The 18,661-nt window shown below is 31.5% G+C and overlaps 1 protein-coding gene across 1 annotated transcript; it reads left to right on the forward strand.

Moving 5' to 3' along the window:
- The first annotated feature begins 10,396 nt into the window (after window positions 1–10,396).
- LOC109182796 (wee1-like protein kinase) lies at window positions 10,397–14,368 on the forward strand. Its single transcript, XM_019332993.1, has 10 exons — window positions 10,397–10,841; window positions 10,929–10,989; window positions 11,093–11,159; window positions 11,893–12,150; window positions 12,314–12,381; window positions 12,477–12,586; window positions 12,672–12,712; window positions 12,806–12,951; window positions 13,139–13,492; window positions 14,026–14,368. The coding sequence occupies exons 1-10, from the start codon at window positions 10,546–10,548 to the stop codon at window positions 14,128–14,130; spliced, it is 1,506 nt and encodes a 501-aa protein (XP_019188538.1). The 5' UTR covers window positions 10,397–10,545; the 3' UTR covers window positions 14,131–14,368.
- The last annotated feature ends 4,293 nt before the right edge of the window (window positions 14,369–18,661 follow it).

Consider the following 18,661-nt stretch of genomic DNA (forward strand, 5'->3'; position numbering starts at 1 on the left):
AAGAAGATGCCTCTTACTTAAATTTGAAATCCTGTGTGGGGTTGTCAACTGTTCGGGTGCAACGGTCGATTGATATTAACCGCGAGATCATATCTGATCCGACGGTCGATATTGCACTAAGAACCTACAAACGGTCCTTTGTTGACGGCGCTTTGAGTAAAGTCAAAAAAGCGAAGAAAGTTTTCGCTTTCGATTTCAACGGTCGGATTATTAAAGTTCGAATGGTTTACGTAAATACGTAGATCTCATATCATTACGAAACCTTTTCATTTATCGCATATCCTTTTTAGATTCCACATTTTTCGTAACGGGAAAATTAATAAATAAACCACATGTTGCTTATGAGTTCATTAAATACAAACATATTAATAATTTCGTAAAACTAATAAATAAGACATCTTATTTAATTTTCTCTAATTATCTCAAAGATAATAGGGTGTTTTGTAAATAGTTGTTAGCTGATTGGGTTAATGAAATTGACAAATTGATAGTATTAATTGATTTTAGAAAGATGTTTGATAAATTAACTAATAGCTGATTATATGCAAAATGAATTTATCAAAAAGTTGATTAAAAAAAATTGTTTTAAGCAAATTTTTTAAATTTTAAGATTTTGGAGCAATAAGCTGTTACAAAAAACTAATTAATCAAACACTTATATTAATTTTTTAATAAGTCAAACAGTTAATAGTGGTCAAATAAATCAAAATTGATTGATAAGCTAACTATGTTACCAAGCAAGACCAATATAGTTTTTTTAAAAAATGTGAATGATTTTGGAACAAAACTTTATATTTTAAATTAAAATAATGTTATTAGCCCTCTAAAAAAAATTTCTCTCAATATGACACTATTTGATTAGATATTTCAAATTTTCATTACAAATTAATGAAAATCAGCTAATTTATGTTCACTCAATAATTATATAACATGGATAGTTATTATATTTGTTTTAATAATTTATTTTGTACTAATAAAGAATAAACTTTTGATTCACACTGAACATGCACAAAGACTTCATAATGATGATGCAATTATTAAACATGTAATATATTAGTGCTGACACAGAATGATACAATTCAATTCCAACAACCCTTATCATAATGATTTCAATTACATATTTATAGTTTTTTTTTTAAATCATATTTACAATTTTATAGAACATTATTGTGATACTCAAATGAAGTCATTTCTCCGGCATCACAGGGCGTTTGGTTGGAAGGAAGGAATTAGAGGGAAATGAATTATAATTCGGTGAAAAAAAATAAGGTGCGAATAAAATATGAATTCAAATTACATTGTTTGGTACGGAAGAATATAATTTTTGGGAATGCGAAAGGAAGAAGTGATATAAAAACTTAAACGCCATTGTGTAGTAATAGTGCTAATAATAATCTTGGGTAAAAACTCATTTTCCTCCCTTTTCTCTTTCCTTTCCCATTGAATTGCAATTCAATAAAATGAGGAATTGCAATTCTCTACAACCAAACATTGTAATTCAGGTGACCAAAGAATTAGGTTGTAATTGAATTACAACTACATCCAACCAAACAACCCATCAAATTTGCAATAAAGTTATCGTACAATTGACTTAATATCATATTTAAATTTGTATGATTCTCTTGTGTACTTGTATTTACTGTTTTTGTTGATTGAAAATAGATCTACCTAATATTGAATTCAGTTGGTAGGATAAAAAAGTTTGAGTTGAAAGGCAATTGTTAGTGTGGAGTTTTTGAATTTTGGGATTTAAAGTAAGAGAATAGGGCACGACTTAATAGCAACGTTTGAATTGGATTTGCCCTGCTGGAGCTGTGTAATGACTGTTTTGCCTCTTGAAGCTTTTGAAACCTTTTCTGAGCTCAAAATTGTTAAAATCATTCCAGAATTTTGCATTAAGATGTGAAATCCAAATTCTCGATTGAAATACATAAGTTTATGAGTTATATTATGTGTTTTAACTTGTTACTCCATGTTTCTTATTTACTTTTTTTTTTTTTTTTTTTTTTTAAGATGACGAGGAAATTTCAATGAAAAATTAAAATCTCAATAATTTAAACTATTTATTTCATTTAATAATTTGATGGACATTTTTTTATCCATTATAGACCTAATTTTATTGGCTCTTAATTATTAGTATAGTAGATGTTAGGATTTGGGTTGTATTACTTGTATATATTGTGGGAATTGGATTTATGTTAGAGTTTTGTGTAATTTATAAGTTGTATTCTTGGAATATGTTGTTACAAATAAGGTTGAGAAAATCAATAATAATCCTACAAAAAAGGATTATTATTTTTTTGTAGAAAAAATAGAAATTTCTGGGAAGGGCGAAAGGATATGGTGGGTAGGTGGTTAGCACAAGTCGAGCGAATCACTCTTTTCTTAAAACATTATTCGTCGTCTTCCAAAGGTGCTAGGAGAGTTACGGCCTAGGTTTCCTAGGATAAAACGTACTACGGTTCTAAGTTATGAGCTCTCAAATTTAGAACCCAACGAACAAGAGCATGAGATGAACACATGAGGCTAAGAAAGGAGTAGAAGCAGCGTGGGATGAACACAAGAGGTAAAGAAAGGCGTAAAAGCAGCGTTGGATGAACACAGGAGGCTAAGAAAGGAATAGAAGCAGAGTTTCGGGAGAGAAAAATCAGATTTTTGTTGTGTAAAAATCTACTAACTTTGTAACCCATGTAGCATCGAACGAAAGTCTTTATGCTATACAATTCAACAAGTCTTAGAAAGGCATTTGTATGAATAGTGGTGCAAACTCACTTCCCAAACCAATATGAGACAAAAGCTGCTTTAAAGCTTTTCCCCATTTTTTTTCCAACTCAAATGGATCTACTTTGAGAATCAATTTGTCGTTCACTCATTATCCGTTTTGAGCGTACAATATATCAATCTCGTTGTCTTACTACAAAGAACCCGAATCTACATTGACCCGACCCAAATAGAAAGTGAACCTCACTAATAATTGTACCACAAAATAGCCATTTAAAATGTCATTTCAAGTTATTTTTTCCAATATATGTATACAATAAAGTCGACAAGTTTTTTAAATTGAAAAATGTGATTCTTCTTTGTTGTTCCGATGTTTGAATTTTTTAAAATTTGACCTACAAATGTAGGGGTGTGCAAATTTCGGTTAACCGACCGAACCGACAGAATTCGGTTAATCGTTTTTTAACCGAAATATTTCGGTTCGGAGAATGGTTAAAGGTTTTCCCAAAATTCGGTTAACGGTTAATTCGGTTCGAATGTGTCGGTTAACCGAATTAACTGAACGGTTAACCGAATTTTGGAATATATATATATATATATATATATATATATATATATATATATATATATATATATATATAATATTAAATATAAATATATAATATGTACTAAAATCCCAAATAGTCAAATGGATTATGGACTTATGGTATTACTTTTGTATGTTTTGATATGAATTTATTATGATATGTATTTTATTTTAATTGAATTTATTATTTTAGGAGTTATTTTTAGGATTTTCAATTTTAGGGTTAAAAATTTCGGTTAATCGGTTAACCGACCGATTAACCGAAAAAAAGTTCAGTTCGATTAATTCGGTAGAGCAAACTTCGGTTCGATTAACGGTTAAGGCAAAAAAAAAAATCGATTAATTCGGTTCGGTTAACCGAATGAACACCCCTACACAAATGGGATCCATGTTGGAACTTATGATGGGTATGCATCATACTGAAACTTTTTAGTTAAATGGTTGCTAGGTGTCATGTTTCTATTTGTTAAACTAGTATTTTACCTGTGCGATGCACAGATAAAACTTATACAGTAATAAGTAATTTTAACATTAAAGTTAGTTTTCGTAAAAGTTATTGGTTTTTGAAATTTACATGTAAATATAAAAGAATATGTATTACTAAAAGGAGGAGTTGGTTAAAATTGAATTGAAATTACAAATTATTGAACACTTCATGATAAACAACATTTGTAGTTGAAGTACACTTGTTTCACCTTCATTGCACATCAAAATCTTTAAACCGTTTAGGTTGCTAACTCTGGAAGTAGCAACGTACAATGAACTATGTACAAAAACCAGTTTATTCTATAGCAGTCCTACGTGAGATAGTGTTTGTCATTGACTTTTATTAATGGTCATTGCATATGATAGCATAAGCAGAAATTGCCTTATTTGGAATTTGAAAGGCAATCTCAGATCTGTTGGAGTCATCTACATTCTTGGTATCAACACCCGAGTCACGCAGTTGTTACCAGATACTATTTTTGCTTCTACAACATGCTCAGATAATTTGATAATGACCAGCCTAGTACCATTGCACAACCCCAATGAGTGATCGATATTCTGCAATAACATTACTGGAGAACTCACCTTGAGTGTTAGTGCATGGTTGGGGATACCAGATGTTCGCAAATAGGGGTGGAAATAGGCCAAACTCAGTCGAACTTTAGAAAAGTAGACCTGAATCAGCTATGAAAATCTAAAGCCTAGGCCTGTATTTTGGTTTTTTGTTACGCTCAAGCCCAAGCCTACAGTTGGCTTGGCCTGGTCTGAAGTCTTTTTAAAAGCATATTGATTGCTGTAATTTGGGGCAAACAAATAATACCCGGAGTATTCGGGTTGTCGAACCACAGAGAGGTGGTGTACTAATCACTAGCTACTAGTTTACTCATATGAAACTAGTCCGAACAAAACTTGAAGGTTGATTGATTGCATAAAATAACAAGCAGAATAAAATAAGTAGCAAGGTTTTGTAGACAATAGAGCAAAATAGGATTCTTGGGATCACAATGTTTAATCATCTAGTGCCAATTAACGTTTGTAATATTTGGTTTGGAATTAAGATTTGTATGGGAATGCAAAGTGGAATCGAATTACTCCCGTAATCTCTATTCCTAGTGAATTTCCACTCCCATGGCTTAAACACCCAATAATATCAAAGATCAGCATTCAATTATTCCTAATTACTACCATCTCCCGATGAGCAATAATCTAGAATAAACTTCCCCTAATAAGTTCCCCTTTCCCAAGGACCAACCATTAGGTGCAATCGTGTGTGCCCTAATTTATGCCCCAACTCCCATTGGTGACACAAACATGACTGTGAAGCTAGTAATTTAGGCCTTTAACTACCAACAACAACAGATTAAAACAAGATTGCAACACAAATCATAAAACCAAACATAAATATATTAAGAAATTAACGAACTAGGCACATAGGTTCATAAACAAATTCACCCAAAAATCCCTAAGGAATTTAGCCGAGCATGGCTAAATTATACATAGCAAATATGAATAAAGGATTACAAATCATCAGAAGAGTACAAGAATTAACCAAGTGATTCTCCCAAATCTCCCTGGCTTCCTCCTTGCTTCCAAAGACGATTTGAGCCTCTTGATTTCTCTCTTTCTTGTCTACAAAGAACTCTAAAAATCTCTCCGTGTCTTCTTAGGGTTGAGGAAGGAGGGATTTTATAGTGGGTACAAAGTTGAGATGAAATAGGAATCTTGTACCAAATTGGACTCAAATTCTAATTCCTATATTTAAATAAAGAAATTGCCGTCTTTAATGATATTTAGAATTTGGAAGATTCCTTGAATTGCTAACTTTTAATATGGAGATATGAGCCTTGAAATCCGTGCAATTGATATTAGGAAAAGAAATCTCGCGCTTGTATTAAATTTTGCCCAGCTGCGCCACTTTAGGCGTCTGTTTTTATCCCAGAAATAGACGCCTATTCTCTCGACGCGTCGAGAATTTTCTCCACGCGTCGAGACTTCCTGTGCGCGAATTAGTTAGCTACTGGAAAATTTCGACGCGTCGAGTCCACTGGTCCCCGAACTCGTCCAAAATTGCTCAAAACTCATCCTTGAACTTCCCTTGCTCATATCTTTGACCTAAAATGGTTCAAAAACACTAACAAACACCGTAAAACATTCAAAACAAGTGTGAACCATAATTAAATGATAATAGCAAGGAAAATATGTATTAAATAAGCAAAATTAAAGAACTTAAATACTGAGATGATTCAAAATAACTATAATAACAAGCAAAGATGTGATAACATCACATATTTAATATGTAGGTCATTAAAACGTTTCAAAGTAGGCTCTAAATAGGTTCCGAGCCTATTTAAATAGGCTTTGAGCCTATTTAAGAGCATTTATATCAATGGATATTTTGTACTTTTTGAAATAGTGCAAGATGATGTGGATGAAAAAGAAGCATGAGAGGGAATGAGTTTTTTTTTTTTTTTTTTTTTCCCTGCAAGTGAAGGGTTATTTGTGGACCCAAGGAATGAGAAATTTTTTTAAAAATATGCAGAAGAGCGCGTTTTGCGCACTGAATTCGTCCAGTTGGAGCGTTTTTGCCTTTTCCTTTTCTTTGCGTCAGATTTGACGTGTCATTTTTTTATTTTTTGTTTTTTTTTTGCTTTTTCCTTCTTCTCTTTCTCCACTCTCTCTCCTAGACTCGTAGTTGCCTTCTTAACTACCGTGCAAAAAATAAATTACTATGAATGCTCTAAGGCCTCCATGTTAAAGCCTTATAAAGCATACTATTATTTTATATGCGCGATGCACAAAAAATATATGCCCAATATTAAAATTAAATATTAAAATCTTAGTTATATTAATTTTTTTTAAAATAATAGTGTGTGTGTGTCTATATATATATATATATATATATATATATATATATATATATATATATATATATATATATATATATATATATATATATATATAATTGTATAATTCATATTAATATTATTGAGGTAAGAATTATAGAAATGGTAAATTACTAAATATAAATATGGTAACGTTTTAATTAAAACTTAAATGAATTCAAACTTACAATTGAAGGATGTAAGAAAATATATTGTGTATGCATGTACAAATATAGTAATAATAATGTGGAAAGATAACGACAGAGATATTTTTGTCCAAAAATTTATGTAGTACAACTTTTATAGCATAAGGTACAAAAAATAGTAACAGAAAAAACAGACATAAATCATGGATATAATCTGAATTGAAACTTATTATGATGTAAGTGCATTTTGGTTTGCTTTTAGGCTTTTGAAACCAATCTCTGCACAATGACCATCATTCTCATTGCAGAAATAGAACAACTTTTTAGAAAAAAAAAATCAATTAGCATCTCTTCTAAATCATCATAATATAACATGTGTATTAGTCTAGCAATATAATTTTGTTCCTCCTCGAAATCTTCATCATCAAGCTATCTATCAACATAGTGCCAACATAAAATCAATAAGTCATTTATTCAGAGCAACTAATCAGAACATTAACATTACAAATTGGTGTGGGAAGGCATAATTGAACTGAGACTGATTTGAGAAAAGTGCTATAAATAGCATTGACAGGAAAATCAAGTAATTCAATTTGAAGAAATAATAAATGTGCACCTCATATGTAGTACTTTCATCCAAATCTACGATGAGCCCCTTTATCAATTCAAACAAAACCTCAACTTGAAAAAGGAAGACAAATCCAACTACTGTAACATTGGTCAAGAAGTTCTTGCTTTGGATGCAGTACTCAATTTCAAAGCGGTTGATTGAAATGAGGGGGATTTCAAAGCGATAAATGACCAAAGGCTATATTTTTTCACTTTCAAAATGTCATATTACTAAATTTGTAATTATTCACTATTCACTTTTTAACCGTGCAATTCTTTCTCTCTTTCATCTTTTAAAAGTGATCTCACTTTCACATCAACTAAAAAAAATATTTTCTTTTAATAAAAATATCTATAATTATTATTATTTAACAAGAAAAAAAGAAAGAAAAAGTACTAAACATGGTCCACAATGACCAATTGCAATTAAGGCTAACATTATCCCTGCAAATTTCTTCCACTTTAAAAAATGGGTCCCACTTCCACATCATCCCATTTGCAAATTATTTACTATTCACACTACATCCCTACAAATCTCTCTCACTCTCAAAATGGGTCCTACTTTCATTTTATATTATATTTATAATAATAAATAATAAAAAGATAAAACAAAGGACGACAACCTTGCTGCCTTAAATTACTAAAGTACAAAAAGGGTGCCATAGGCTGCCATTTGGTAGCCTTTTTTGTACTTTGCAAATTTGCACGCAGTGCAAATTTGCATTCCACCTCAGCTTGCTATTCTATAAAAAAATTAAAAAGAAAAAGAAAATCACAAGCCATTTCAGCTTGCAAAGATGAAAATTGCAGGGATAACTTCAGCCTAACAAGGATATTGCATTGCAGGGATAACTTCAGCCTAACAAGGATATTGCATATTATGCAATTCTAAGCTAGTCTGGATTGCAAAGAAAAATTAGGTGGTTTTGTTTATTATTAAAAAAAATGGGTTCCGCCAATGACTTTGTGGCAAGTGCCACTAAGTTGTTCTTCTATATGGAAAATTGTGGGTTCGAGCTTTAGTGGAGTCGGTATTGACTGAACAGATACTGCATGGTAGGGTTGGGGGAGGGGGGGGGGGGGGGGAGGGCTTAATTACTTTTAGAATAAGGGTCAAATAGGCCACTCAACTGCACACCAACATGCAATTTGGTCATCCAACTCAAAAAGAATGCAATTGGGTCCCTGAACAACACGAATTTATGCAATTTGACCCAAAATTACTTGTTCACCTGAATAGGAGGTTACTAAATTTAAAAACAATTTTTTACAATAATTTTAATTAACATAAATATTTAAAAAAAAAAAAAAAAAGAAGAAGAAGAAACCGTCGGAGACGAAGAAGTCTTCGTCTCCGGCGGGTCCCTTCGTCTCCTGGCCGGAGACGAAGGTACCTTCATCGTCGGCTATGGGGTACCTTCGTCTCCGGCCATGGAGACGAAGAGACCTTCGCCTCCATGGCCTGGGGACGAAGGTCCCTTCGTCTCCATGGCCGGAGACGACGAAGGTAACTTCGTCTTCGACGGTTTTTTTTTTTTTTTTTTTTTTTTTTTAAATATCTATTTTGATTAAAAATTATTGTTAAAAAATATTTTTAAATTAGTAACCTTCTATTCAGGTAAACAAGTAAATTTTGGGTCAAATTGCATAAATTTGTGTTGTTCAAGGACCCAATTGCATTCTTTTTGAGTTGGATGACCTAATTGCATATTGGTGTGCAGTTGGGTGGCCTATTTGACCCTTATTCCATTACTTTTTTTATTATTATTATGAAATTGAGTTTAAAATTGTAGGGATGTAAATAAAATTGGTGTAGGGATATAAATAAAATTGTAAGTATTTTACAGATCTCATGATAATAAACCTAGAGTTCTACTATATAGACTCCCTAAATTTTACTCTTTGATGTGGCGGGCACTGATAGACTATTTTTATTATTTTTTTTTCATGTGAATCCCAATACGAATGTCTACGTCAAGCTTTTGTGGGTGAGTAACAGTTGGGAGTACAAAACGAGAGTACATGTAATATTTTCCATAAACCTATTCTAAGTACGAAAAAAATAGATGAGGTAGAAATTCATATAAATAATGATATCAGTGATTACAAATAAAATTATGCATATTTTTGTATTTAGGAAATTTAGAAAAGTAGTAAAAAAAAAAGTATTTTTCAAATTTATTGATTAAATCGAATGAATGAGTTGATTTTAATTTTCTGCTTTCTGTTTTCAAATTTGAAAAAACATAATTAGAAAATAAGAAAATCAAATTATTACTTTTGTTTTGAAAAAAAAACCAGCAAATTTTATGGCTTTGTTTTGTTTTATTTTCTCTATTTTCTATTTATTCTCATTTTCTATTTCCTAATCACACCTACAAAAACTTCTCCAAAACCACATAAAAAATCTCACTATTAAAGATGCCCTTAGCTAACAGCTATTTACCAAATACTCTATAATATTTGTTTGCGTAGAAGCTACATGAACTAGGGCAAATTATTGAGTAGACCATGGTCCACACAATTGTGTGGACCATGAAATTAGGTACACTTTTAATATATTAAAAGTATATTATTTTTGTACTGAAGATCTATTATATAAAATAATATACTCTTAATATATTAAAAATGTACTTTAAGAAAATATATCTTACGTACATAAATAATATATCCTTAATATATTAAATATGTATTTTTTATTTATGGTTCACACAATTGTATGGACCAGGTCATGTAATAATGATTGATGAGCTAGAGTATGGGCAAAAATTATCTATTTAATAAAGTAGGCCAAATGTTTTGTTATCATTTCTGTCTTTCTGAGCGTATCATACAAGAAATCCATAAGTATACACGCTACACGCTAGTGCACTACAGCCGAATGCAGCCTAAAATTCCCCAATTAGCGCGAAACCGCGCATTTTTCAAAATACTCAACACTGCCCAACACAGAACTTCCATTTCCCACTATTCTCTAGACTAGATTCTACTAATATTACTATATATTTATATATTTATTTATATATATACCCACAAATTTGTGTTTGAAAAACACAGTATCAGAATCAAGCACGCCGGAACTTGAATCGGCCGGAGTGGCAAGGCGAGGCTTCCGATGGAGAAGAAAAGCTTGAAGAGGAGTAACCTAAAAAGCAACAAGAGGCTGAAGAGTTCACTCACGAGACACTTGACGGTCGGGGTAGGAGTAGCAGGAACCCTCCACCACCAATCTTCAGCCACCATTTCTTCTTCTTCATCCAAACCCTCCGGATTCCAGAACCTTCTTCACTGCGAACCACTTCCGCCAGCTCAATCGCACTTGCCCTCCACGTCATCCCTCGACGCCGCCGCCGCCGCCGATGCTGCTGCTGTTGATGAGAAAGATTTCATTCTTAGCCAGGATTTCTTTTGGTAAATCCGCAATATTTTGGATCTCGTAATTTATTGCCTATATTTTTGCATTTATTTCTAATTGATTTATAATATTTCTGGATTCAGTACCCCTGATTATATTACGCCCGATGCGCCGGCTATTCCAAATCTGTTTAATAATGAAACGGTAAGCTTCTTAGTTTTTCTTCAGATGTTAGTACGCATTGTTGCAATCAATTCAAAACTGTCTCATATTGAAATATTGGATATATATATATATATTTTTACAGGATAATTTAATTTGTCCCGAGTCACCAGAGAAAATTAGAACTATTGGGAGGAAAAGGCGGAGTTTAGGTAATGCAATATTTAGTTTGTTCTCTCTGTTAACCTCGATTTCACACTGGCTATTGTTTGTACATTGAATTTATTTCATATTTTCCCATATTTAAGGCAGAAAAAAAAAGGATGCATTTACATCTTGATGAAAAGAATAGAAGCTTTTTATAAATTATACACCACAGTATAAATAAAATCACTGTTTGGACTTGAAGGCACATGCTTAGTTAGTAAACAAATCTGCTTATTGCGATGTTCCTTATACCGAGTAGAGAGAATCTTTTTTACAGAAAAATGTTCCTGACTTCTTGCTTGGAATCTATGGAATGTCGTTTTATGATGGTTCATTCTGAAGATAAGTGCTTTGTATGTTAAATGGCTATCCTCATACTCTAGATTTTTGTCATAATACTATTCTTTGTTCTCTGCTTAATGGTGGTCTTATTGGAACTTTAATAGGTTAGTGCATATGTGAAGGTGAATGTTTCTTGTGCCATTTAGACTTTCAAAGATTGCTACATTTGTTGTCTGCCAAGCATTAAATTACAGTCACCTAGCAACCTGCTAGTCCTTTATATTCATTTCTGTTTTGATAGGTTTCACATGTGTGCTAACAAGTAACAATGCAAAATATATGGTTTTTATTCTTCCTTGCTTTGACTGTTAAAATGCAATATGATCATCAATGTCATGAATATTAGTGTGGCATATCAAACCACTTACTTGGTCTTCTCTATGCACATTTTTACAGATGAACTCTCAGTTTCCTTTACTTCCAACTTTTCTAGTCAGCAACCATTGCCTGAAGCTGTAGATGATACTTTTGGGGTAGATGAGACAATGTTGGAAAGCACAACCAAGTTGCAGAAGAATCACAGTTATGTTTCTCAGTCTGCTGTGGCCTTAAGGTGTAGAGTTATGCCTCCTCCGTGCATTAAAAACCCATACCTTAAGGATGCATCAGAAACAGATATTGATCCTTTTGGAAACCGGAGATCCAAATGTGCAGGTATTGGAGTTCACTTACGTATAAGTTTTGATTCTTTTACAATGAGAAAATCTTGTTCTTTAACAGAAATTAGCAATTGTCTATGAAGGTCTAATTTTTTATGAGATTATGTGCTCTTTTATTTCCTAGTAAAATTCCAGTGATAATCCTTGGAACTTTGTAGCTTTTTGGCCTGCAGTTTGGGACAATGATGGTCTTTCACGCTACCGGACAGATTTCCATGAAATTGAGGTAATTCATTTACAATAGTTAAATAAACAAAATTATTTAAAAAAAAAAAATCCTTTTTAATGCTTCTGCACCTTGTATTTGTTTATGTATACCAGCAAATTGGCAGCGGAAATTTCAGCCGTGTCTTCAAAGTCTTGAACCGAATTGATGGTTGCATGTATGCAGTGAAACAAAGCACGAGACAATTGCATCTGGAGTCTGAAAGGTAGCTCTTCATTAGATGCATGCTTGTGCTTGTGTGTGAATATGGGGTCATCTACTTATGCTTCTTGATTCTTTTGCTTTGACAGGAGAAAGGCATTGATGGAAGTTCAAGCGCTTGCTGCTTTAGGTGAGTATTCTTTCTAAAATTTTTACCTCGTGAGACATCTATCATACCTTTCAAATTTACCTTTGAAGATAATTTACCATTCTGTATTTGCAGGATACCATGAGAACATTGTTGGCTATTATACTTCTTGGTTTGAGAATGATAAACTTTATATACAGATGGAACTCTGTGATCACAGCCTATCTGTCCAGAGAACCAAATTATTCACAGAAGGAGAAATATTGGAAATACTGTATCAGGTAATCACTTTCCATTGGATACTAAAACATATGGTCTTGGGGAATGCACAAGTTGCCCTCTTTGTGTAAACATTTATTATTATTATTAGTATCTTATGAGTTATGCCTAAATTGATTTGAGCCTTTGAGGAGTGGTGCCTCATAGGTTAATTCTAATGGTCAGATATTGACTATTGTGAATTTGCAGATAGCCAAGGCATTGCAGTGTGTGCATGAGACAGGGATTGCCCATTTAGATGTAAAACCAGATAACATATATGTGAAAAATGGTATTTATAAGCTGGGGGACTTTGGATGTGCAACACTTGTTGATAGTAGCTTGCCAATTGAAGAGGGCGATGCACGCTATATGCCCCAAGAAATCCTCAACGAGAACTTTGATCACCTTGACAAGGTTGATATTTTTTCCTTGGGTGTTGCTATGTATGAGCTTATTAGAGGATCTTCACTGCCAGAGAGTGGACCTCATTTCCTGAACCTCAAGGAAGGAAAAATGCCTCTTCTACCAGGTCATTCATTGCAGTTTCAGAATCTACTCAAGGTACTCCCTTAGACTTGGAATACTATACAGAACACTTTAAACTACTACATACATTTTGATGGAATTAATTGCTCCAGGGTGTGTACGGATAAATTAAGTTCGCATAAATAATAGGGGTAAAATAGTATTAGTCTAGGAATATTACAAATAGTGTTCTATAGTAGAATTTGACATAATGTGGAGGTCCATTAGATAAGTCAAACTCATGTGGTGAGTCGTAAGATTAAGTCAAGGCCCACCATCTGGGCTTAGAGGTGGGCTTCGGGGCGGGTACAGCTAGCAGCTCGGGCGGGGTCAGCTTCAAAGGCTTTATGGGCCTTTGCCCTTTGCCCCGGTCTTTTGCGTCTTGCTCGGAATATCTATTTCTCTTAATCTCTGAGTCGCAAGCTCTTCTTGGGCCCCGAGCCATGGGCTCTCGGACCTCAGGTCTACATTCTTGGGCCATTTTTAATATCTCAATCACATTTCATGGATACTTGCAACCTCAGGGGAATTCAGACTTATTTCTCTCTTTATCAATCCACTCAATTCAGGTGATGATGGATCCGGATCCTACCCGGCGACCTTCAGCTAAAGATCTTGTACATAATCACATTTTTGAGAGGCGACAAAGATCCACAGTGAACAAGTTGCATTGAAAAACGTATTGGGAGCTCAAAAGCTGAATCTTGTGGAGATGTTAGTGGCAGGAGAAACAATAACGGAAAAGATGCTTCCTAGTTATGTATATATTGTTCCACAGGAGATGTTAGTCTCCGGTATTTTGCGCCAGTTTTGGTTTTTGAATGGTCTAATTTTGGTAAGGCCCGGAAGAAGTTATAAAAGCTGTTTTGTCAAGTTTGTATCAAACAATGATATTTATTTTTATTTTGGCAGTTTCAGAAAATGGTCTTATCACTATTCTCCATATTTAACCACATACAAATTTATAGAACCAATTTATGAAAAAGTACATCCCCAATAATGTCTTCAAAAATCTTTTCTCAAAAGGTTGAATTTCCAATCACGACTTGAAGGCTCCATAATGGTACTAACAAAAGTTACAATATTTAACAGTCAACAATATAAAATTTAACAATGTTGCTTTCCATAATGAATGTCTCAAGTTCAAGTACCATCCATTCTGACATAATTATTGAACATATACTACGAATATGTTAGAATATATTTTAAAAATAGAATATAAAATTTAACATGAACTTTGGTCAATTAATTTTTCAAACTATATACAGGCATTCAAAGTTCTAAAACAAATCAAGGTTACATTTTTTTTATTTTTATTTTTTTGTTTAGTTAATCTTATTTTGATTATTTAGAACGAGATTCAATATTTTAATTATGCTTTTACATTATTGAAATGATTTAAGTCATTATGGTATTAATAATTTTTGTCTGTATTTCTATAATTGTACAATTGTACATTACTTTACAAATATTATATTATTACGAAATTTATACTCCTTTCGTTTATTTTCTTAGTTTTATTTATTTTTCAATTGTTATATCTACTAGATCGATGGTTAACATTTGACCACATTTCTCCTAGGGAGCCTTGTTCTCATCGGCGCATGTCAACGATACAAGCCCCCAATTTTTTTTTTTTAAAAAAAATATTTTATATAATTTATTATTTTTATACTTGATAAATATATTTTTGACCAAAAAAATAATTTACACTCACTTCGTCTCATTTTATGTGTCTGGTTTGGTTAACGAGGCTTGACTAAAGTTATTTTTAATTTAATTTTTCATAATATTATGTGTAGTATTAATATACAAAATTTATATATTTAGAAACTAACTAAAAGTACTATTAAACACACACACAAAAATCAAATTTAAAAATAAGTAAAAAATACTAAAGAAAATAAACAAAGAACAAAGAGTTGGTTTGACCTATGAATAGTATGTAAAATAGATAAAATGGGACAGAGGAAATAACATTTTATTTATATTTGTACTTATATAATATATATTTTTTAAGAGGATCCAAATTGATATATTCGACATAACTCCTATTTTTTAATTTTTACAGATTGACCATGCTCAAATTAAATACGACCGTGCCTTCCCGTGTGGTCGGTGCGGCCGCTTAAAAACTGCACCAATAGTATTAACAATAGGTATTAATCATATGATTTATTTTTATTAGATGTTATTTTTATTTTTATTTACTATTTTTATCATATTATGAAAATATATATGGTTAGTTAATAAAATCAATAATTTTTTACTAAAATAAGGATTGTATTGGACTAGACAAACATTAAAAATCTTGACCAGACCTAAAACTCAAAAAATTAAAAATCAAGTTTTTTACTTCAATATCTTTTTTCCAAAAGGAAGAACCCCAACCCTAAGGGCCCCCCACACCCCGGCCGGACAGAGCATTTGGGAGGATGTAAATCATGGTGACTTAACTGAACATGAACCATAGAGGCTAAAATTTCACCTCTATGACCAGTTGATCCCTGGTCAGTATCTTTGTTTCAACGGTACGTTATTACATTTTACAATGTTTGATTAAATATGAGATGAACCAAAAAGACCTTTGTTGACTTACATCTCAAAAAGTAATATTTTTATTCAATTTATTCAATGTAAAATTGTTGTATTTGTCAATTTATGTATTATTTTTTTTTATTATAATAAGTTATAACTTAGAAATTATTTATTTACATATTTTTTATTATCGTCATTATTAATTTTTATACTTTTATATATATAAATTTTGATTTATAATTTTATTTTAACGTAAATAATAATTATTATCATCATTAAAATAATTAATATTTTATAAGAAATAACTTTGTAATAGATTTATACTTTTAGACAAACAATTAAACATAAAATATTTTTAATTTTTTTTTTTTTGTATTTTTAAATGGACCATATAGGTAAATGTAACTATCATCCCATCATCAATGGTAATAAATTAGGAACATCAACATAATGCCACGTTCGCTTCCCATAACCTGTTTTAATTTACTTTCACTATCGAAGCCAACTTTCTTGATTATATTTTGGTAATTCCCATACACACAATGTTAACAAGAGTTGGAGGTATATATGTTGTTTCATATGACAACTGAGCTTTTGAGGTCACCCAAATGGGAATGCTTACACCAAAATTCTCGTATCTAAGACCGAATATTCCACCTAGTAATCGTAATTCCCACTCCAATTACTCTTAAGATTTGTCGGTTTTCATGGTTAATTATTTTAATTAGTAACTAGTATTTGCACCCGTGCCATGCACGGAATGAATTTGTTGTAATATATTAAGAAAATATAAATCGATATATAATTATTTAAATTAGAACATCAAATATTATATAGTGCAATTAAAGATATAATTTGAATCGTTTATATATTTTGATGTTATCATTGCTTGAATTTGTGCAAATAATTGCTCAAATTAATAGCTAATGTATAGATGTACGCATGCAGTCCTATAATTTTGAAGATTTTATTTATCATTGTTTAGTATTTTCATACATTAGGCAAATGTGTTCATTCTCTAACAACTCAGTTATAGAAATGAATTGCTATCCTTATTCATTTGTATGGAAGATATATCTTTTTGTCTAGATATATAGCAATTTTTTCATTTAAAAAATAATAATATCACCAATTATATATTTACACATTATTGAAACCTCTTTGTAGACGACATTGGTAGTGACAACACAATCTTGTTCATCTTCGTCTGGAGCTAACATCTTCTCCATCAGGACAGGTTACTTGGGTGAAAATATATAATGGTAGAATATTACTCAATTAGTTATCTTTTTATCTTTTCAGTCAATTCGTAATATCAGATTCATTTTCAGCCAATTATTCTTTTTTTTTATTTTCAGTCAATTAGTCAATTAGAAATTAGAATATCAAATGCAGTGATATTTTTACCTAAATTTCGTTCCATTTTTAATTGATGATGTGGATATTATTATTGAAATATTTCTGTTCAATTTTTAATTTACCTTTACTATTGTTTAAAATATGCATTTACTATTGATAATGTAGTATATTATTATTGGAATATTTTCCTCCAATTTTTAATTTCCATTCCATTTTTAATTAAAATGCAATGATTAGAAGAAGATACTTTGGACTTCTCAATACTTGCCCACATTGATTTTTTTTTTTGGTAAACCCAGGGTTTCCACCGTCGGACACAGTGACTAATCCCCTCGCTAAATTGTAAGCACCTCTTTTGGGTAGGACAGCTGACTTAGAGATTTAAGGCTGCTCCATTCCCAAATCCAAGGATGAACCCTTGACCTTTGGTTAACGATGGATGAGTTCCTTACACTCAACCACACCCTCCAGGTTACTCTCCTACATTATGTTTGTAAGAGGAGCGTTGCTCCTCTTTCTAAACATTTTCAATGTGAGATCAAAATGATCCCACATCATTTACAAAGGGAGCCCGTGACTCCCTTTTATCTTTTTTTTTTTTTTTTTAAATTTTAATTATTTTTTTTTTTGTATATCGTTTTGTTTGGATTATTATTATTATTATTATTATTATTATTATTATTATTATTATTATTATTTGATTATTGACAACTTCGCCATTTTAACAATTTATCTTTAATCAAAACACCAAAAATATTATTTAATAACTAAGTAATTTGCTCCAAACTGCTAAAAACTAAAACAACACATACATTTTGGGTTAATCTTTCCTAATCCCCACTAATAAATAATAAATAATCAATAAATAAAACTAAAATAAGAAGACAAAGCTAAGGTTTCTTTAAATAAGAACCTTTTGACTTCTCAATACTCGCCTCATCGATGGGCAAACAATTATGTTTGTACTTCTTATATAGAGGAGCTCAATAGCTCATCTTTTCAAACATTTTCAATTTGGGATGAAAATGGACACACATCATTTACAAAGGGAGCATGTGGCCCCCCTTTGTTTTATTCTTTTTTTTTTTTTTTTTTTTTTTTGTTAATTTTAATTTTATTTTGTATATAGTTTTGTTTGGATTATTATTATTATTATTATTATTATTATTATTATTATTATTATTATTATTATTATTATTATTGTTATTGTTATTGTTATTGTTATTGTTGTTGTTGTTGTTATTGTTTTGTTGTAATTTGATTATTTGGCAAATTCACCAAAATTTTAAGAAATTCGTCTGTTTAATA

This window comes from Ipomoea nil, unplaced genomic scaffold (genome assembly GCF_001879475.1).
Source record: "Ipomoea nil cultivar Tokyo-kokei standard unplaced genomic scaffold, Asagao_1.1 scaffold1074, whole genome shotgun sequence".
NCBI lineage: Eukaryota > Viridiplantae > Streptophyta > Magnoliopsida > Solanales > Convolvulaceae > Ipomoea > Ipomoea nil.